We start from the raw sequence: 23,558 nt of genomic DNA, 5'->3' as shown, positions 1-23,558 counted from the left end.
ATACCCAAATCAGTAATTGCTGCACTAATTAATGCAGGTGTACCAGAGAATTTAGAATACAGATCCCAGATTACATTTCCTTAGGAAGCCTTCACAATCGATAAGAGACCAAGTTTGGAAGAGAAATTACATTTAGCGTCTTGTTGTGCCTTGTTCCACTCCCCTGCATCTAAATGAGTCTAGACAAAAAGATGGTACATCTCTGAGTTAGTAGAACCCCATGTCCTTCCTACCAGTTCTCTTGCGATGTTTAAAGCAGTTGAAATCAGAGCTTTGGGCTGGTGGCCTGGGTTTGAAGAAAGAGGTCTCTTCCTGCAGCTCGTTTAATAGCATGGTAGAAGGTGAAGATTCATTTGTATCATGAACATGGGTCGAATCAGTATTTTGAGAAGTTATTAAATTAATTGCATTATTATTTTGTAATGTGCTCAGCAGTGCTGAATTAGATGCATTTTGATTTTTAAAAATGAAATAGAGAGGGTTATTCTTTCTATCTTTCCTTCTTGAGATGGTAGTTCCTCAGAATGTAGAGGGCCCTGTGGTGGTCCCAGAGAGTGGGACTCCAACGTCAAAGTAAGAAATGCAACTGAAAACAAACGCCCTCAAGCAAAAGAACATCAAGAAAGTTCAATGTAGGGTGTTTTCCTAATTCCTACGACTGATAAGGCAAAAAGGCTTGGAAAATGATCATAAGAACTCCTACTTAGAAATGGCCCAATTTTCTACTCTGCTCCAACTTCTACCTGTTGGCAGATGATACAGAGTGGCCTCATTCAAGCTTACCCCAGCTTCACCTAATAGCATTACTTACTTGGTTTTCAGGTATCACTTTTCATTTTCAAATCACTTTTCCCACATTACCTAATTGTCATTATGCGGGGTCATTTCAACAGCACAAATGAGGAGAGGGACCGATGGCAGTCCCCTTAATGCCTTTTTTTATGACTAAGTGGCAAAGAGCGGAAGCATGGAAAGTGAGCATCTTAATGGAGAGACATGATCAGGTTGTCTTTTTTTTCCCCCTCAAAATATTATCTAAAAGTAATTTAAAAAATATTTTTCCTCTACCAATCTTCAAACTCACTGAGAGTATTAAAAACAAATCATTTTATTCTATCAGTGCAGCCCATTCCCTCACTTGATATTTTAAAAACTTTTTCATCATAACCTTTGCTGTCTTCCAGAAGTGAGGAACACATTTTTATTTATCAGATAATTTGATTTTAAGGAAATGGCTTTCCCCTCACCTCTTCTTACTCAGACATTCTCAGGAGCTCTGGCATTCCACAATCTAATCAGATACAAGTTATATCTTGGTCTAGAAATAAAAGTGTGAATTGTTGAGCCTCCGAGATGTAACACTACAGGCCCATAAATGTCACTTGGTAGCCTGCAGATTCAAATCTAAAAGCAATACTTTGAATACCAGAGCAGAATGTAGTTCTTTATATGTTTTTCTTTATAGCCTCAAAACTGAAGATGATAGTTGGATATAATGTGGGAACACATGACAAAGTAATTTTCTGGGTGGAAATACTTTATTTTGATTGTATTGTAATGATATTATGAAATTTCCATGGATTGGAAGCTATAATTATAGTGTTGTTATACACTTTAGATCTTAGAATATTGCTTCATTGAGTCAAGTTGCAATAACCCTCAGCATTTTCTGTAAACAAAGGGAGTATTTTCAGTGAGGTTGCTTCCTATGAGAACAATTGTTGTCAGATTTCAGACTGTTGGGACTTCCTGTAAAGTAGGAACAGGAGAGTAGCAGGTGCTCAGAGACCTTTATGACCTGGAAATTAATTGCTCTCTAGTGAGGCTCGGAGGGCTCACCTTTATAGGACCTTTATAGGACCTGATCACTTCTTAGGTTTGTCCCTTCCTTCCTTCCTTCCTTCCTTCCTTCCTTCCTTCCTTCCTTCCCCCCCCGCTCTTTCTCTCCCTTTCTCTTTTGAAAGAAAGACAGATGACAGTAAAGGATGGAGAAAAAAGAAGGAGGAGATAAGAATACTCTTCTAGAGGATGAGAGCTAATTGCCTTTTGGAGCCAGTGGGTCTGATAGAAATGGAAAGATCGTCCTGACAAAAGGCAGCAAGATCACTTTCCTTGGTCAGGGAATGGAATTTTGCTCCCCAGTAGATGGTGTTGGGTCATCCAGAGGAACAGCCATTTGCTTGAGTCTGGCCATGTTTGTGCCAGGCATTGAGGTCTGGCAATCCCCCTCTAACATTCTAGACCAGTCATGACTTAAATAAACCATGGTTTGGGCATGAGCTGGACCTCAGGGAGAAGCAGATGGCTGATAAGCTCCCATTTGCCTGCTTCAGATCCAGGAGGCAGAACCCAGGAATTGGGCCAGTTACTCATCTTAAATCTCCAGAATCCCATATGATTATTGTGACTAATGTTGTTTCCTGCCATGTGTTCCCACTGAAAAAAATTTCAAGGCATCCTGAGATTGGGTAAAATGTCTGAATGCAGACTTAGCTGTGACTTCTCATTTTAAATTCTTTAATGGAAGAGGGGGAGGCATTCATTAGTGAGGTACTCCCCGCACATAAGGCTGTGTGATCAAAATCTGGGTTCGTTTTTGACTTCAGGTATTAAAACAGTTCTATTTTTCTCATGTTTTGTGAGAGACCAACTGAAGATCCTTTTCTTTCTTTCTTTCTTTTTTTTATCAGTTACTTACGATGCATCTTTAGATGCTCTCATTTCCAGTACGACCAGCAATACAAACACGGTGGTGCTGGCTTGGAGAGAGAAATCAAAAAAGCATCTTAAAATGACATCCTTCAATGTTGCCGAGGGCATTCATGCTTTTGATTACCACTCTCAGCTCAATTTAATTGGTATGTAAAATAAATCATGATAACTATGAGGGCCTCATAAATAGTCTGGGATGCATTTTGGTATGCAGGGAACCGCTCCACCTTGTTGCTTTATTGCCAGAGAGACCGACTCCAACAGCTAACATTTTATTGGCGGAGAATGTCTGATAATGATGCATTAGGACAAACGGCTCGTAGCAACTACATGGGGGTGAAAATATGAGAAAGTGTCCCAATGCTTTTATTAGTGTTTTTATTAGAGTCTGTGGGGGTGGGGCACCTGGGTGGCTCAGTGGGTTAAGCCTCTGCCTTCAGCTCAGGTCATGGCCTCAGGGTCTCAGGGATCGAGCCCCACATCGGGCTCTCTGCTCAGCGGGGAGCCTGCTTCCCCCTCTCTCTCTGCCTGCCTCTCTGCCTACTTGTAATCGCTGTCAAATAAATAAATCTTAAAAAAAAAAAAAAAAGAATCTGTGGGAGCGTAAGATGGTACAGAGGAAGAAGATAGTTTTGCTGCCCTGTCTGCTCTTCTGCCATCTTTCTGACACCACCAAATGCTCCATGTGCCGCGGGCCCTGCGGCCAGCGCTGCTGCCGCCACCGGGAATGCACATGCGCCGGAAAGGCGATGGAGGATGTTTCTCCCCTTTCAGGATACAACCTCCAGTGCTTTTTGAGCATTTTCAGATTACCTGAATTTTAGCTTAAGATGAGAGTTCCTTTTTTGGATATAAAAGACTACATGTTAGCTGAAGAAATAAGCTGTAAAGTCTTCAAGTGTTAACTATCTAAATTATGTGACGTGTTGAAAGCTGTTAATTTGTTATATAATATCTATGTATTAGTTCAAGCATTGTAAAAATGAGGTATTAAAAATTAATAGGGTAGTGACAGAGAATGAACATACACGGCCTTTGGATTGGGTCATATTAATTTAAGCCTCATTCAGTAATTACTCATAGAAAGAGTAGCGGTATCAGCTAGGAGGCTGAGTCCCTAAAATCTCTAATGATCATGCCTGACAATCATGGTAGAAGATACCTTGAATATGAACTCATGAATATGCCACTATCCACCTTTCAAAGAGAATTAGAGACCTATTAGAGAAGGCTGGGTTAGCCAACTGAGTTTGAAAGGACCCCAATATCAACCATTTCATTGACTCATTGATTATCTCAACCCCCACATATGTGACATACATTCATTTCAAAAAAGGAATTGTGTGGGTTGTTCGTATTACTGACACCACTTTTTGTCCTTCTAATTCTGATTAGCAACTGCTGGCATCAACAAAAAAGTTTGCCTTTGGAACCCCTATGTTGTCTCTAAGCCAGTTGGTATCCTTTGGGGTCACTCAGCCAGTGTGATAGCTGTCCAATTCTTCACTGCAAGAAAACAACTTTTTAGCTTCTCCAAAGATAAAGTAAGTAACGTTGTACATTCAATTTATTTAGTTCTTCCTCCTCAGTTCCTACCTAAATCTATCTGTGGTCCTGAATTCCTCTGAGGGATGGTGTGGATTTTTAAAATACACTGGCTAAATACTATGGCTTCAGAAATCTATATTTGGAAAAGATATTTATGGTAACTTAAGCATAGTCCTGGGCAACTGAACAAAGTATTTCATTAAAAAACTTTAAACCATATACTCATGGATTTAATCCTTATAACTGCATTCTTAAAAGGTTATATATTGAGAGTTTTCAAAGTTTTCACCAATTCAATAGAAAAAACAAATGGAGATGAGGAAGTGTTGCTTGGTAATGGTAAGATATGGAAGAGGCACAGCTAATTAGCTATGGTTGCTTTGATATGGAGGAAACTCAGTAATTTAGAAATCAAAGTTAATCTGAAGACTATCAAGTATATTAAGAACATTTCAGTTATATATATCAGCCCATTTTTCTTTGGAGATATTTATGGGATATCTTAAATATGGTGGGGAAAAAGCATGGTACCAGAACCAGGTAGTCTTAATCTCTCATAATCTTGTCACTTGTTTCTCTGTAAAACTTTCATTTTCCATAATGCCTGATTTTATAGATCCAGGTAACATACGCCAGATTTCAAGATGTTCTGTTGTAAGAGAAGAAGGACAGCCTCTGAGACTTACAGTGAATCTGACTTTTTTATTTTATTCTAAAGCAATATGTGTATATATAAAAATTAAATAGGAACTCATTTCGACTCCTTAGCTCCCCCCCACCCACAAATCCTGCGAAACTTGCTTATTTTACTGTGTCACCTGTTGTGTAAATCTTCTCTCAATTCTAGTTGATTCTATCATCAAAATATGTTTATCGGCCTCACCTCTCAGCTGCCACTGTTCTAATTCAAAACTTCATCTTCTTTTGCCCAAAATTTTGCAAAGTTTTTCTAACCTGTCTCCCTACTTTCAGACCAGTCTGACTCTAATCTACCCCTTATCCTGGTAGTGAAGTGGTTTGTAAAAAAAAAAAACAAACAAACCAAAAAACCAAAAACCAAAACCAACTGTTTTAGCACTTCATCTAATTCTCGATCTAAATATCAACTCCAGAATTCTTAAACTTTTATACAAAGCCCTCCCTCAGTCTGTTAGCCCTACTTTATTTCCTGCTTTTCTCTTTTATTCATTTAATGCTCCAGCCATATCATACCTTTGACTCTCCCCGCCATGCTGCCTCACCGCTCAGCAGCAAGCTCTTCCTTCTGCCTTTGGTTCCCTCTCCTTGATGATCAATTGGCAAATGCCTGTTTATCCTCAAAGTTTCAGTTTTTGGAGTCTTTCACACGGACCTAGCTGTTTCCTTCTCTGCACTCCAGCTGCCCTTGTGTGTCTCTCATTAGAGCATGTATCCTGTTGTATCAAAGTTGTTGGTTTGCTTCCTTAACCAGGGGTGATATCTTTTCAGTTTGGATACTCGGTATCCATCGCAGTGCCTGGCACCTTGTCCTGTTTGCTCAGTCATTATTTGTTGACAGTTTGAAGTGAAGACATATTACTATGAATCTAAAGTACCAAGACATTCAGACTGAAAACTTTTTTAATGTCTTAGTCACATTTAGTTGTTTTATTTTTTGAGATCTTTGAGCACTTTGTTATAACTGCCAGTACCAAGTTTAACATAATGGGTTTTGTATACTCAAAGGTTATATATGTATCTCTCACTAGATTTTGAGTCCTTAAAAGCAAAAATTATTGGTTGAATTCATTTTTTTGTGTGTGTTTTCTGGGTCAGAGCTCATATTAATGTACACTAAACATATGTTGAATATAGCATATAAAATAGTGTAATTCAACTAATTGATGGGACTCATGAGGTTAAGGACTGTATCTTTTTTGGATTGTGCCAAACACATTCTCAATAAATCTTAAATGAATGACTCTTTCTCAGATATAAATATGAAAAAAAAAAAAGAAAACCAGGTATTTTATCATTATAGAATTCCATGAAAGTGTTCACTGAAAAAAAATTCTTAAAGTAGGTTAGTAAATGCTTTATTCATTTTACTGAAGGCTATAGCCTGGGAGACAGTATATCAGCTTGTTCTAAAGAACTGCTCCAAAGTTTGTCAGTTTACAGGGGATTATATGTGAAAAGGGGAAGGGGCACATGTACTCAAAATTAGTTCTCCAAGGTATAATTGCGTCAGAAGATATAATTTGTTTGGTGTAAAAATTAAGGTTTGCTGATCTCCACATTCACTTGTGAAAGACCCCTTAGGTCATCTTAATACCTTATGTTTCTATCATATCTGATTTTTCAAAAATATTGCCTGCATACTTCTGCTTACCTGGTTTTCTGATTCTTCTTGTTTTGTATTTCTCCTTGAGATCATTTGAGTTGGTCAAAGCAGGCTGACATCAGTTAACCACTGCAGTTTTAGTGCACAGAAGTTTTTTTTTAAATCACTTTAAAAGCAAGTGAAAAAAAATGTCATTAGAGTCAGAATGGATTGTGTATAGGTATCCTCAATGTTAAGACTACCTAGGCTCTTCCAAAGCTGTTTTATCATTCTGTTTTTCCTTTGACATGTAAACGATTGCATTATAATAAAGCTTGTCATGCTGTCTTTTACATTAGTCTAAATCCATTTCACTTTGATAAAGGCATAGTAATCATCATCTTTATGTCTTTACAACAAACAGCAGTGCTTTCTGCAATCAGGTTAAGCCTTTGCTTTATTGCTGTACAATTCTTTTGAATGTTTTATGGAATTAGGGTTAAGTTAAGGAACAGAGAAAATGAAAGAGCACATCTTTTTTTCAAAGAGCATTTGGATGAATCATACTTTGGTCAATAAGTTGCTATATTAGAGAATTTCAGATCAAAGCAATCTAAAGCTAAATAATTTTTTCCAAAAATGATCTGAGACTCAAGTTGTTTTTTGGAAGACTGGTCTGTTACTATTTTGCAGTGATGATTAAATAAATTTTTCCTGTGCTCGCTTTGACAGCACATACACTAAATAAATTTTTCCCTATAGAAGTTGGCATCATACTAAATGGTAGTCCAGTTGTACTTTGTTTTGGACTCTTAGACTTTCACTGATGACAAGGCCCTGCTTGGAGACAGTAACTTGCGGATTTGGAGGAGAAATTACCATGGGGAGTGGAAGGGTTTTCTTTTTCTTTTTCTTTTTCTTTCTTTCTTTTTTTTTTTTTTAAGGTTTTGTTTATTTGACAGACGAGATCACAAGTAGGCAGAGAGGCAGGCAGAGAGACAGAGGGAAGCAGGCTTCCTCATGAGCAGAGAGCCTGATGCGGGACTCCATCCCAGCCCCCTGAGATCATGAGCTGAGCTCAAGGCAGAGCTTAACCCACTGAGCCACCCAGGTGCCCCTGGAGTGGAAGATTTTTCAAAGCCTAGGGGAGAGCTCTCTGGGGGCTGACATTGTAACCGGTGCGTTTGATTAGGCTCTTGTATTGCTCCTGACTCTTCTTTTCTGGGCTGTTCACCCTGATTTGGCCGCCAGAATCAGATTGCTTTGTTCCTTCTTTGGAGGTTCTGATTTTTCCCAGAGCCCAATTTCTACATTGTGGCCTCAAAGTTGGTAAGGAAAATACGAAGTGAGCCTTTTGTGTGATGACTACATCTTACTGTTTGTCTTCCCTTTCTTTCTACATACTCTTCCTCCTCAACTTCCCTCTGTTCACCTGGAAACAAAGCCGTTTTCATTTTGTTTAAAATATATAAGTAAATGATTAATGCCCTTACATAAAAATTGCAAACGAGGAAGCATGCTGTGCATAAAAGTGAATATTCCTTTTGTTCACTTCCCCTTCAAATCAGTTCCTCTCCCAAGAAATAGCCATGCTTAACACTTGTGCGTATCTTCTCATAATTTATATTTTAGCATACCGTTGACCCTTGAACAACATGGGGGTTGGGGCACACAGTTGAAAAGTCATGTACAACTTTTCACTCCTCAAGAACTTAACTACGAATAGTCTGCTGTTGATTAGAAGCCTTACTAATAAAATAAATAGTTGATTAACAACTATTTTATATTTTGTATGTTTTATGAGTGAGTCTAAGAAAAAGTAAGATGGACAAAAGATGATGCTAAGAAAATCATAAGGAGGGGAAAACACATATATAGTACTGTATTTATTTAAAAAAATTCACATATGAGTGAACCAGCACAGTTCAAGCACACGTTGTTCAAGGGTCAACTGTATTATATATTATATACATATAATATAATGTTATATGCATATAATACATTATTATATTATTTATATATAATAAATTATAACACAATACAATATATTATTGTATATACCATCCTATGTATGTGTACAAATACAAGGTAGTATTTATTATTAGTTTTTGGGTAAATGGTATCACATAAGACATTTTTCTGCAATTTGATTTTCCCTTAATAATAGCTCCTAGAGATCTTTCTGTGTGACTTTACATAGGCCTATGGTCCATCCATGTTGATTTAAATGGTAAGGTTTCAAACTTTCTGATGGCTAAGTAATATTCCATTGTATATATACACCACATCTTTCTCCATTCATCTGCTGATGGACATCTTGGCTCTTTCCATAGTTTGGCTATTGTGGACGTTGCTTCTATAAACATTGGAATGCAGGTGCCACTAGAGATCACTACATTTATATCTTTGGGGTAAATACCCAGGAGGGCAATTGCTGGGGAATGTTCTTCTTAAAGAACCATTTTTTTTTTTTAATTTTTTTATTTTAATAAACATATAATGTATTTTTATCCCCAGGGGTACAGGTCTGTGAATCGCCAGGTTTACACATTTCACAGCACTCATCATAGCACATACCCTCCCCAATGTCCATTTCCCCACCACCCTCTCCCGTCCCCCCTCCTCCCAGCAACCCTCAGTCTGTTTCTTGAGATTGAGTCTTTTATGGTTTGTCTCTCTCCCAATCCCATCTTTTCATTTTTTCTTTTCCTACCTCCCCCCAACCCCTCCCCTGCCTTGCATCTCCACTTCCTCATATCAAAGAGATCATATGATAGTTGTCTTAAGATATTGCTGATTTAGATCTAGAAACATTGTACCCATTGGTATACTCACCAAAGGTGTGTGAAGGTGCCTGTTTCTCCCACAGTCTTGTCAATAATGGATACTACTATTGTGTTTCCCTATTTTGTGTACATGTGAATCTGATGGATAAAAAATTAGGATGAGTTTCTTTTTCAAATCCATTTATAATCATTTATTTATTGTTTTTTGTTTTTTTTTTGGTGCATTATCTGATCATGCCCTCTCTTATGAACTCTGTCTTTTTCTTATTGATTTGTAGTAGTTTGAAAAATATTTTGATTATCCTTTATTATAGGTGATGCAAATATTTTACTTATTTCAAGCATATGTCTTTTAACTTTGTGTTCTTTTTCTCATTCACAAGTTTTTTTTTTTTTTTTTTTTTTTAAAGACTTTATGTCTTTATTTGTCAGAGAGAGAGAGAGAGAACACAAGCAGAAGGAGCATCAGGCAGAGGGAGAAGCAGGCAGAGAGAGAAACAGACTCCCTGCTGAGCAAGTAGCCTGATGTGGGGCTCGATCCCAGGACCCTGAGATCATGACCTAAGACAAAGGCAGATGCTTCACCCACTGAGACACCCAGGCATCCCCTCATTCAAAAGTCATTTTGTTTGTTTTAAACAAATTTAAAAATTTTATGAAGTTTTTAATTTTTATGAAGTTGAGTCTAAGAAATGATTTTCTTTGTGGCTCTGGATTTTTTATCTTGCTTAAGAATGTCTTCTACAGGGGCACCTGGGTGGCTCAGTGGGTTAAAGCCTCTGCCTTCAGCTCAGGTCATGATCCCAGGGTCCTGGGATCAAGCCCCACATTGGGCTCTCTGCTCAGCAGGGAGCCTGTTTCCCCCACCCCCTCTCTCTCTGCCTGCCTCTCTGCCTACTTGTGATCTCTGTCTGTCAAATAAATAAATAAAATCTTAAAAAAAATAAAAGAATGTCTTCTACACTTCATTTTTATAAAAATATTCTTTATTCCTGCTAATAGATTTTCTGTAGTTGAATAATATATAGTTTGCATTTACCTTTGCAGTTTACTTTGTGTGAAGTTTTTTTTTTTTCTACAAATGGATATCCAAGATTATTTTTTGAATAATTTGTCTCTCACTGGTTTGAAATGCCATTTGTTATCATTTGAGTTACCATACATATATGAATTTGTTTCTGGGTGTTTTATTCTTTCCATTAGTCTATTTGTCTTTTCCTACATATCATTTAACCAGCATAACTTTATTGTACATATATGTATATATGTGTGTGTATATATATATTTAAAGATTTTATTTATTTATTTGAGAGAGAGAGTGTGTGAGCACAAGCAGGGGGAGAGGCAGAGGAAGAGGGAGAAGAAGACTCCCTGCTGAGCAGGAAGCCGGATGCAGGACTCAATTCCTGGACCCTAGGATCATGACTTGAGCTGAAGGCAGAGGCTTAACAGACTGAGCCACCCAGGCACCCTATATTTTGATGGTAGGGCATTTTCTGCTTCTTGTTTTCCTTTTTCAATTTTAACTATCTTCTGCATTTTATCCTTTATAAACCAAGTACATTTTAGGATCAATATTCATGTTTCATGAAAGTATTTGGGTTTAAATTTCACTGAATATGATATTTGACATCTTTAAAATACTGAGAAACCACACCCTGTTTTTCTCCATTTATTCATTCTTTTAGCTGTCTTTCAGAAAAAAATCATGTACAAATTTCTTTCCCATTCCTTGTTTAGGTTTTTCTTACTTTTTAAAGGAGGCACATTAACATATTCTTTTTTTTTTTTAGGTGTTTTTTTTTTTTTTTAATTTATTTATTTGACAGACCACAAGTAGGCAAAGAGGCAGAGGAAGGGAAGTAGGCTCCCTGCCCAGCAGACAGCTCAACCTGGGGCTGCTTCCTAGGACCCTGGGGTCATGACCTGAGCTGAAGGCAGAGGCTTTAACCCACGGAGCCACCCAGGCACCCTCATTAACATATTCTTGATTTTAATGTAAATGTTTATAATCAGGGTGTGCCCACTTTCTATATAACCCATTCATTGAGTTTTTAATTTTAATATAGATTTTTTTTTCCAAAACATTTTTTTAACTGCCTGGTAATTTTGAATACTTTTTTGGTGCTGGCTTATTTGTGGATTTTTGATTTCTAGCTCTTTAATTTCAGTTTCATTATTGTATGTTCTTATCCAAGAATTTCAGTATCTGGAGTGCTTAGAGATCTAAATCTGGCATTTGCTACTCTGGTGGTTCTCCCTCAGGGTGACTTGTTTCATTTTTATGTTTGGCTCCCTTTTATTGTCCCCTCATTTGTTGCTGTTGCTAAACTCTAGGCATTCTGAGGAACTAACCTGAAGATGCTTTCTCCAGAGATTTCTGTTTGTTCCTGAAGGTGGAAACAAGGATAATTACCATCCTGAGGTGATTATTCTTCTTGTCTGTTGTCCAGTTTCATCTAACAGTCTCGCCTCGGTGCCTCCACCTTGCTGATGATCCAAGGCTTAGACTCCTGGTTGCAGTCTCTTCATTTAGGCCTACTGTTCCCTGTTTCCATTTTAAGTTTGTTTCTTTTCCCACTTTTTTTCTTTTGGACCTGTGGAGATGGTCCCCACTCCCTGAAGACCCAGAAAGGCAGTAAAAATTACGCTTATTCAGAGTTGTGTTTCTTTGAAGCAGAAAGACCCCCTGTGAAAACCTAGTCTGCAATGATACTTAAACCCAAATTCTCTTGTTCTAGCTGGTTTTCACTTATTTCCTTCAAAGCTGTTGTTAGTATAAATCTTAAGTGGGAAGAAAGAAAGAAAGAAAAGAAAGAGAAAGTGAAAGAAAAGAAAGACGGATTTAAAATGTAAAGTGTTTAAGTTTACTTTGTAAAATAAAATAGGAATGATGATCTTTGAAAAGCAAAATTGGACAGCTTTTTTTTGAAGACTACGACAAATTTTGTTAACTATTTTAGTGTTAGGTGAATAAAGATAATGGCAAAAAAAATCCAGGTAAGTGAAATTGTTTTGATTTCCCAAGTAAATTTTGTTTCGGAAAAGGAGAGCACCTGAAATAATATGTTGGTATTAGTTAAGTCTATTAAACTTGAGTTCATTAAACTTAAATTTGTTATACTTGAACTGGGGCATCGGTGAGATTTTTACAGACAAATTCGTAGTGCTAGAAAACATTTTGAATTTTTCAAGTACAGTGATAGAATGTAGCCACTTAATAAAAATCTGAGTCTTAGAGCTATATATCTTCTCTCATTCTTGTTGAAAAGAATGTAAACAACAACAACAACAGCAACAACAAAGCAACAACAGTGAGAGAAGATAATGGTTATGATAACAATTTAAAGATGGTTAGCATAAGAGAAGAGTTTAGTTTCCAGCCAATATTTTAGGTTTGACTTCAGTTCTGGAAAAAAAAAAAAAATTGGTGAAAATATTTCTTAAAGGAAGCTCTGTTCTATGACTTCAGAATAAAAAAACATTATCTGAGTTATATAGTAGAATACTTTTGCTTGCATATATCATGTCAAACAAAATTGCCTTTAAGCGTTCACCGATGATGCTTTTGTGGATTATCCAAAGGCTTAAATTCTGAAGAACTAGGCTCGTTAATACATAAAGGAGTATTCAGGAGACCCAGTTCCATCAGTTCCTGTTATCCCATCATCTGCAAGTAGGCTATCCATTTTTGTGGATTACCCCAGAGAGCTGAGCTGTACTGCTGTCCTCAAGATCCCTTACTGATATAGACTCTCTCTCTCTTTCTTATTTCATTTTATATCTATCCCCTCTAGGATGGCATGAGTTAGTAGTGAGTGTTTGATGAAACCAAACAAGTCTCATTTTGATAAAGTCGTCTGAGTCTGTTTTCTCCCTTTCCCTGGCTTTTATATCATTATTAGGACACTATGAATCTTTTTTTCCCCCTCCTACTCTGAATTAAACTTGGATGTGTTGCCAATATGTAAATAATGCTCATTTGGTTTTACAAAGGTCACTGAAAACAGATTCCCTATCTATCCATACATCTGCCCATGTACCTACCCATCCATGAAGTTACCTGTTTATAAATACAGTAGTTACAGTACAAAGTAACAGTTTTATTTATGTACTTTCCTATTGTTTAGTTTTATTATGTCTAGGTAAAATTATTCTGTCTCTTGTAAGGAACAGGAAAAAATTCTTTTTAAAGATTTTATTTATTTACTTGAGAGAGAAAGTGAGAATACAAATGGAAGGGAGGAGCAGGCTCCCCACTGAGCAAGAAGCCTGACATGGGCCTTCATCCCAGGACCCTGGGATCATGACCCGAGCCCAACAGGCACTTAACGGACTGAGCCACCCAGGTGCCCCACGGGAGCAGAAAATAATTCTTCAGCAAAATTAGACTGAAAATGTGGTGACATCCTACATTTCTCTAGTCTGATCTTCACAGTGCCCCTTTCTAAATTTGTTTGAATTTTTGTTTTGGAATCTATAGATAATGGGTTGAGCAACTTTAGTACATTCTAGATGGAATTGACAGAATTTCAGAGCTGGCAGGGGCCCCTTTAGGAGAAAGGCGAGGCAATGGACAGGTAAAATCACACACCTAAGCTGACAGATCTGAGTAATATTAAAATCCAGGTGTCAGGTGTCAATCCACTGATTTTTAGTTCTAACGTATATGAATAATTGTTATTAAATAGCTAACAGTTGAAACAAGGTAAAGGTTTTGCCAAAAAATAATATGCCGTTATAATTATGTGAAGAGCTAAATTTTGTCAATACTAAATCACAATTTTACGTACTTATTTCTGTTAATATAAAAATGGTGAGGAAATAGAAAGCCCGCCATTTCAAGAACTGGACTTAGGAAGGCTGAGCTTGGACAGACACCACAAGATCTGAGGTATCATGATGAAAACAGAGTGTACAGTTTAGATCAAAATTTGTGGAAAATATAAATTAAAAAGTGTCAATTTTCAGTTGTGATTTTTAAGCTTAGGTGTCTGTTAGTTTATTCTTCCTACTAAGAATAAAGAAAACCTCACTAGGAAATCTGGAATGAAAATTATTATTAAATATATTTCTTTCTGAACTGTGGCCTAATTCTATCCCAGAAGTCAACCTGAATATCAAAGAGAAGAACCCATGCTTCTCAAATACTAACTAGATATTTAAGTTACATTTTGTCAAAGGACTTGATTAATAAAACCTAATTAATGTGAGACATTTTTCATGATTAAAAGGATAAAGACTGATTAGGAAAGAAGGGGAATACAGTTATCTGCTTTAAATCAAGCCACATGATATTACTGATTAAGCTGAGAGAAAGACTTCTTGTTCAGGGATATTAGCATTGACCTTAAAACCGTGTAGAGAAGTCAAGGTACAATGCAAAGGAAATGCTTGGGAAATTAAAAAAAAAACAAAAACCAAAAACCAAAAAAACTAATGCCTGAACCCCATCCTTGAGATTCTGATTTAATAGGCCTGGCAAAAGGACCCAAACAGGTGATTTTTAAGGCACGGCAGGTGTTTCTAATGTCAAGGTTAAGAACCACTCATACAGAATGTGGTAGTGTGGAAAAAAACTGAAAAACATGTGGGAGGTCACATACTGCGATATGATTGCTAGATGACAGCCAGAACACTGTTTTGTGCATTGATGTTAATATATCGATGTTGTTGCTTCCATCCTCAGCAGAGAGAAAAATCAGAGAATTAAAGATGGAAGGGGACTTAATGGGATCAGGGATCAGTAATTAAGAGAGTTAGGGTTCTTTGAAGGAAGAAAGGAAAGCAGAACAAAAAAACAATTTTAAGAAAAAATAATGAACATGCACATTTTGATAAAAAACATGTTTCCTATTTTAATTGCTAATGACAAGAACTAACCTATCATAGACTAGAGGTTATTACTCATCTATTTTTAATTTTTCATTTAATTTATGTGACTATATGTCAATAAAATATTAAAGGCAATATAAATTATTTGAACAACATGGTGGAAAATGATTCTGTGGAAATTATAGACCACTAATACTGTTGAGTTATTATTAATCTATATTCAACCATTCCCCAGATTATTATTCTGATGTGAAGTTAGTTTCTACTTTTTAGAAGGGAGTCCATACTAAAGAAGACAGGATTCTGAACAATGAGGGTATGACTATTATAAGCAATATGAGTGTTTGAAAATGATATAGATGTGTCTAATCTTGTGGCTTTCACATTCAAAATAACAGTTTATCAATTCTATTTTTATTTAGGACACACACTTGGAAAAATACTTGCAGGTCTTAGTTCTTGTAGAATTTATATTTTTGAGGAAAAATATATTCTGGAGAGTTGCCAGAATGTTTTAAATAAAAACAATTTAGTAATGTTTAAGAACCAGATTGAGTTCTTTAATGAAAAATTCTTGCCAAAAAACAAAAAACAAACAAACAAAACAATTTACTTCACGAATATATATTCTTGGGGTTAGAATGATTGGTAATGCTGTTTGCCTGGCAGGGGTTGACTAGGTCATTTTAAGTTTGTTATAATTGTTGGTAAATGGAGAGGTTACCCTATCCATCAAGCATAGTTATTTATATAAGATGTTGAAAAGTTTCATAAAATGTCATTGAGGATTATGAGGTCTATAATTGGGTGAATAGCCATGCAGAAGTGAAGTAAAATTTTATGGGGTTTTGTATTCTTGGACTTCATCTGAGCTAATGATCTCCACCAATGAGCTGGATAAAGACTTAGTTATTAGGTGAGGCACAATGTTCAACAAATTAAAAAAATACCTATTGACACCTACTAAGTCTCATGGGATATGTGGGCAAATCAGGGAGGAATTGTCAATATAATTGAACTAGGATTCAAGATTATATTGTCATACTTTGAAACTTTGACTCAAAAGTAAGAAAAATGCTAGTCTTGGCTTAATAGATCAGATTTCTGAAGGTAATGGCAGACGTCTGGCTTGATTATTTGTTCATGGGATTAATATTTAGAATTTTGCACAGTCAGAACTTCGAGGTAAGCAACATTCATGATGGAGTGACTTATTCATAATGTAAAAGTAAATGGTTTAAAGAAGTCACGGAACCTCTAACAGTGGTTAGAACATCCCTGAAATATTGACTCCATTCTGAGCACCATGCTTAACATACGTCCTTGAGGACCTTCAAGGGTTCATCTTATATTTTGATGAGTGGAGAGATACTGCCTTAAATTGATAATGCAGTAATTCATGTGTAAGGAGTATATAATCTGAAAGTATCACAACCAATAGAACCAGAAGAAAAAGTTTAGATTGGGGGAATGAAAAGGGAGGGAAAAAATGTAATTAACCTCTTTACTTTCAAATGTAAGAGTCCTTTGATCACCATATGATATGTACACACACACACACACACACAAACACACACAGTCACACTGCTATTACTGGGTGTTACGGAGAAATCTGTAACTCAGGAAGGTTAAAGGAAGCTATCTCCAAATAAATAAAAAATAAAAAAACATTAAAAAAGACTGTCCCTGAGGAGTAGCACCTGGGGTTGAAAAGGCTGGATTGAGAATAAAGCCCTCCAGGACTATTGAATTTTGGACCACGGATGTAGGCAACCATGGTGTTTAAAGTAAACAGCGTTTGAATGATGGTCCTCCCCGGGAGAGAAAGTGCAAACAGAGTGAGAGAATTAGGAGCCTGCCGTGGTGGAGTGAGTTCTGATAGTAAGATGGTTAAAAGGAACTGGGATCATTTACCCAAGACAAGATGTAGAAGAAGAGACCTATGTAGATGTAGGAAAAGACGTAGAATCAAGAGGTAGAAAAGGACGTCTTCGGCTGAACATACTTAAAAATACTGTAGGGATTTCTATCCTGTGGATTCCCAAGATCTGTACATATGTATGAAGGCTATTCATGTCTATGTACCCAAAGAAATTATATGGAAAATTGTGTACATATATGGGTACATGCATTTAGGAGGCAGAGATAGACCATCATTTTTGAACATTTTATTTTCCCAAAGAGTGTATGATTTAAAATACATTAAGAACTGCAGGGTTGCCTGCCTTCTGGAGTTATAAACACTCACTTAAACAGAGACCATTTTTTATAGATTGTTGAGGAATAAGTCTTACATTGGATAAGATAGACTGGCTAATTTGAAAGAACCTCTTCAGTTCTGATATTTACACAATGAAAACATAACAAAATGCATTTAATAATGAAACTATTGAACACTTATTACATGATGGTCAGCATGCTAAATTCTTTTTTTTTTTTTTTAAGATTTTATTTATTTCTTAGAGAGATAGCACAAGTTAGCAGAGCAGCAGGCAGAGGAGGAGGGAGAAGCGGGCTCTCTGTTGAGCAGGGAGCCCAATGTGGGGCTCCATCCCAGGGCCCTGGGATCATGGCCTGAGCCGAAGGCAGCTGCTTAACCAAATGAGCCACCCAAGTGCCCCCATCCTGCTAAATTCTTGACATGGAGTCTGGTTCAATCTTCATAGTGCTGGATGAAGTAGGTACTACATCAAAACCTAGGAGAGGCAAAGAAACTTGCTAGAGGTCCCCCTCTAGTGAGGGACAGAACAAAGATTAGAACAAGAAGTCTAGTCCTAGAACTTGCCTGTTAGCATCTCTTGGAGGGATTTTTTACTGTCTTCCTTTCAACTCTCCCTCACTGCCTGTGTTAATTTTGTACCATGGCTGACAGCCGCAACATGTGCACCTGCAAAGCCACTCTTCCTGTTTTCTTCAGTGTTTGTCTCATACCATCTGCATGTCATTTTTGTCTTGATTATCTGTGTTTGAATAAGAATCTAATGTCTGAGGTTTATGTGAACTTGATTTCCCTTAATACCGTCTTTTATTTCACACACACATACAATGTATATGTATATATGTAATATGTATATAATACATATTTTATACTATATAGTGATATAATATATTCATGTGTGTATATAACTATATAGAGATTATAATATATATCATATATATTAAAGAAAGAGACCGTATTACTTTTCAGTTGGTAATGTGACAACCACAAACTCAGTGGCTTAAAACAACACAAATGTATTTGTGTTCTGCAGGTTAGAATTCCAGCATGGGTCTCACTGAGCTAAAATCAAGGCGCTGGCAGGGCTCCTCTTTTTGGAAGCTCTGGGGAAGAATCCCTTTCCTTGCCTTTTCCAGCTTCTTTGGCACATGGCCCCCTTCCTCCATCTTCAAAGCCAGTGAAACTAGAGTCTTTCTCCCACCCCATCACTCTAATCTCCCTTATAATGACATTGGACTCACCCATAGCATTCAGGATAATCTCTTCATCTCAAAGTCCTTAATTTATCACACCTGGGAAATCCCTTTTGCCATGCAAATAACATACACATTGCAGGGATGGGGACTTGGACATTTGTGGGGGAGTATTACTCTGCCTGCCAAAAGTGCATACAGCACTCTTCAGGGGACTGAGACAAAACACAGTCCTTTCCTGGGGAAGACTACAAGTGGGAAGACATTTAAATGGATAAGGAGATAAGAAAACTATGTGCCATGACAGAAGCATGAACAATCAGCACCATGGAGGAAACAACTGTCTGCCTGGGGTTGAGCGTGAACTAGAAACAGTTCTGGCTAAAAAATTGCAATTGTTCTTGACATGTTCCTATGACTTGATCACTTTTTATCCAGGTTTTGAGACTCTGGGATATTCAGCACCAGCTGTCCATCCAGAGGATAGCTTGTTCTTTCCCCAAAAGTCAGGACTTCAGATGTCTCTTCCACTTTGATGAAGCCCATGGACGGCTTTTCATCTCATTTAATAACCAGCTTGCATTGTTGGCGATGAAAAGCGAGGCCAGCACAAGGGTGAAGAGCCACAAGAAAGCAGTCACTTGTGTTCTTTACAGTTCGGTCTTGAAGCAGGTAATGATGCTTTTCTGTCACTCTCCTGACAAGTCCCCAGGTCCAGAGGCTCATTCCTTTAATTCAACCTAAGGCAACTGAGGACACATACAGAAAAAAAAATGTGGGAAAGAAATGATTTAATAGCTATGTACTTTTCTGCAATGATGTGTGTTCAGGTGGATTTGAAGAGTGATTTCATTTGCAGCCAGGGACCACGGTGGCACAGATAGAGTTATAAGGAATTACAATATTCCAGCGAAAACAAACAAAACATGCAATGTAATTGAACTTCTGTTTGTTACTCGCTCGTTTGGGTCTCGATGCCAAATGCAAGTGAACCTGGTTGTAAAATTCTATTTTATGAACGCCAGCCTCCCGTATCCCGGTGGAAAGTTCTGAAATATGCATGAAATGTAATTAGCAGAGATCCATTTTGCCAGCATATTTTACACCAGTGGCTCACAGTGGCAGCCCGGAATGTATTCATAATAAAATGATTCAGTTAAATGTGGTGCCACTTGGTATGCAGCACGAGTGTTGTTTGTCTCCCCACCACTTTAATGACACTTTGCAGCCTTTGCTTATGGGAGCACTACCTGAATGTCAATGAAGAAGCCGCAGCTCCTCTGGAGCGAACATGCCGCCCAGACCGCAGGCCTTCTCAGAGGACAGGGTGAGCAGGCGTGTGGTGTCATGGAGGGAGAGGCACCGGAGGGAAGTTATTCCGCTGCCTCCATCACTTCAGGACTCATCGTAACTGCACAGCAGGAGCCCAGCAGAGAGCCCCGTAACCAGCTTGCGGCCAATTAAACAATAACTCCGACCCATGCTTCCCTTCCCTTCTGCAGAAGCTTCTGCATTTGCGCCGAAATGAGTAGTTGGGTTTTTGTGCGAGAGGGTGGAAAGCCCTTTGTTAGTAATGAGTAGTGTGTCATGTCACTGCTTCAAACTCTCTGTTTTCTGGTTATTCTCGGAGATAAAAGTCCTTTACGAAATAATCCATTTTGAATTCCATCTGCAGGGAACATTCCCCCGGAAATGTTTTACTGAACTTTACGAAGGCAGCCGGTTAATTTCGGCTCCCTGGTGGCCGAGCAAGAGATGTTATTTATTTCCAGGAGAACATTTTTTGCTAGTTGAGAGCTGCAGAGTTAAGAAGCTAGGTTTGTATGTAGATGTTAAGATCCAATGTCGTCTGGCCATTAGATGAGCAATATTCCATGAGGGATTCAGGAGATGGGACAGGAAGATAGAGCTAAGATAACGCAAATACATGCACGTTACAGGGAACGATGGAATATGCACATAGGGTATTAAGCTGTAGGAAGACTCACTGTGCAACTGAGTTGGGTGTTCATACCTCTACTTACTTCTGCTGTCGAGAGCATAACTAATTAAAAACATTAATATGTATATAAAGTACATAGAGCTGCTCATTTCGTGCATAAGTATTAACAATTAGTGGCCAAGCTACAGAGAAATACGTCAACATTGTATTGCATTTATCACTATAAAAATGTATTGCGGTTAAGAACAAAGAAAACAGTATCATCCACAGTGCCATCCACCAGTGATAATTTATCATTTCAGAGTAATTAGACAAAGTAAATAAAACAGTTTTGAACAAGTCCAGGTGCCAGGAATGAGGAAGCAGATTCATCCACTATAGTTTCTTTGTTCCAGTAGTTCAGGGAGACTCAGGCCCAGGACTTCTTGGTGCTCGTTGCTGGCAGGTGCTCATTATGGAGCTGACGGATGAAAGAAGGGAAGGCAGGCACATTACTAACTCACAAAGGAAAAATGGAATCCAGTAAAATGAAGTAGAGATAAGAGCAAAGTGCTGTCCATGGCAGGTGATCAGTTCTGCCTGGGCCTGGGGTGGGTGACAGACTAGGGCCCTGAAGTCTTGTAGCAGGATTCTCTAGAAGAAGGAAGCAGTTCCAGACAGAAGTTATAGCATGAGCACCTTCAAAAGAGGCCTGAGCAAAAGCATGGATTTGAGGTTAAAACAGCAATTTCCACAGTGTGACCTCAGACCTGTAGGGGGACTCACATTCTTTCAGTGAATCTGTAAAATCAAGACTGTTTTCATCATATCATTAACTTGTTTGTTTTTGTCACTCTTTCTGTCTCATGAGTGTAAGTGGAGTTTTCTAGAGGCTACACAACGAGTGATGACATCATTGCTCTGATGGCTAAAGGAGTATATGCTTTTGTATTCCTGTGTTTTCACATCTGCTCAGTTTATATTTCCAATATGGTAGATACATAGTCAGTCTCTCTCTCTCTCTGTCTCTATCTCCCCTATAAATGGAAGCTGTTTGTAATTCTTCAATAATTTTTAAGAGGGTGAAGGAATCCCAAGAGCAAAAGTTTTGAGAACCGTCGAGTTAGATCAGAGTGCAGATGTTGGGCAGCTAGCTTCTCATGTCTAAGCTTCAGTTTACTGACGCTTCAATATGTGTGTGTGGTGGTAGGGGCTGGGCATGTGGTGGGGAGCACAGACATGAAAACAGTAACAGCACGGATTCCCTCCAGCATTGCCTTGCAGTGGCCTGCCTCTCAGGAGCAGCCCTCCTTCCTCCCACACGGCCAGCCTTAGCAAGGCTCCCCCGGCCCCCCATACCTCTCAGGTTAAATGCGAGTGCTCTGTGCCACTTTTTTCTTTACTAACTTCTTGATATTCCTTCATCTTTATTTTCACCATGTGTCACGTGAAAGCAGAGGGTGGGAGGAGTTAGGATGGGGGAGGGGACCCTGAGTGGGGCTTTGTGCAGGAACACCCCTTCAGGTGAGGTAGTTGTTTATCCTGCCTCTTCTCTCCACAGCTCTTGCGGTTCCTGCTCATAAATATTCAGTCCCAGAGCCCATCTGTGGTCTTCTCAGCTCCTGAAGTCTTCAGGGATACCCCGCACTTACGTCTCCCCTTTCCCCTCTTAGAGTATTGCTCACGTTTCTCGTTCTTTCACATTCAGACACTGAACTCCCATTTTTCTCTCCTCCTGTTTATGGTGTAAGGGAAAGATCCTTGTTTCCCACTTCGGTATTTTCCTACAACTCCCTAGTATCAAATATATGAGTATCGAATATATGCTCAATGGCTAGGTTTGGTGAATTCTCACCCCTTCTCATTCCAAGTTCAAAAGGAACCCTTCCAAGTCCACTGGCACTTGCTCTGTGGTTATCTGGTTTGGTGCCTTTTTGTAGGCTCTGTTTTTGAGTTTAATGAAAACCTTCCTTTCTGTTGTCATTTGAACATGTTGACCACACTTTATAGATGTTTCATTCTGTTTGATATTGGGCGGAGACCCCACATAATCCCTATATAAAAAGCAACTTGGTGCAGTCTGTGACTTTTCTTTATATTCTTGGCTTTTGGTATATCCTCGCACCCTCATCTAAGAAAGTGATATTAAGCCCCACAAAATCTTTTAAAAGAAAGCATGTGCTTTTCTTCACCCAGCAAAGCGTGCCCTCACAGCTAGCAGCAGAACAAGTTGGGACAGGATGAAGGAGTCCCTGGAATGCCTAATTTTGAAAGAATCAAAGTAACTCAATATCCTGGGGGCAGTTGTAATGAACTGTCTTTGCACTGAGTTCTTAAATGAAGCTTTTATTAAAAACCCATGAAGGTTAGGAAACTTTAAAAAATGTATTTGTAGGTTTCCTATAAAATGGAATAGGTAAAATTTCTGAGTTATCACTATGGGTCTCATCCTAATGATGGGGGTTTATGTGTTTCTGTAAAATAGGCAATGTTTCAGTTTGTCTTGCATCTAGGACATATTTATAGTCAGACTAGATATTTAGGCATCATCACATTTTGGTAGATAATGATGTTAACCATTTTTATTATTTAAATAACTTATTTTTGTAAAATACTATGTACTTATAAGAAATTAAAACCATGCAGTAAGCTCAAACAAGGAACTAAGTATTGAGGAAATATCATCAACATGTTCTAAAATCTCTCTGCATAGAATATTTTATATAAATATCATTCTGTAAACGCTTTTATTTTATGATATATTAGAATAATATATATGAATATATTTCCCTGTATCTAAAATGTAGATCTACTTCATCATTTTTAAAAAGCAGCACAGTATCCCATTGTATATGCGTATCATAATTTACTGATCCATTTGCCTTGATGAGAATTTTGTTATTATGAATTTTTTTGTGCATAAATATATTCACACTCATGACATTATCTCTCTAGGGTAGGAGCTTAGGAATGCATTTCTAGGTTCAAATATATGCATATTAGATAATTTGATACACAAATTGCCTCCCAGAATCTTACCATTTTACCCAGTCTCTGGGAGTAA

General features: G+C 37.9%; 1 protein-coding gene across 1 annotated transcript in view; it reads left to right on the top strand.

Moving 5' to 3' along the window:
* The window catches only part of WDR49 (WD repeat domain 49), a gene marked incomplete at both ends in the record, with an annotated part of 129,708 nt that overhangs the window by 34,188 nt on the left and 71,962 nt on the right, over positions 1-23,558 (top strand). The window contains 3 exons of the mRNA XM_080803291.1: positions 2,691-2,858; positions 4,108-4,256; positions 19,012-19,245. Coding sequence (XP_080659417.1) covers positions 2,691-2,858; positions 4,108-4,256; positions 19,012-19,245 — 551 coding nt within the window. The remainder of the gene's footprint in view (positions 1-2,690; positions 2,859-4,107; positions 4,257-19,011; positions 19,246-23,558) is intronic.

Source organism: Martes martes (genome assembly GCF_963455335.1).
Source record: "Martes martes genome assembly, chromosome: 1".
Lineage (NCBI taxonomy): Eukaryota > Metazoa > Chordata > Mammalia > Carnivora > Mustelidae > Martes > Martes martes.
The sequence above is the reverse complement of the archived record's forward strand: the minus strand, read 5'-3'. Positions and strand labels throughout refer to the sequence as shown.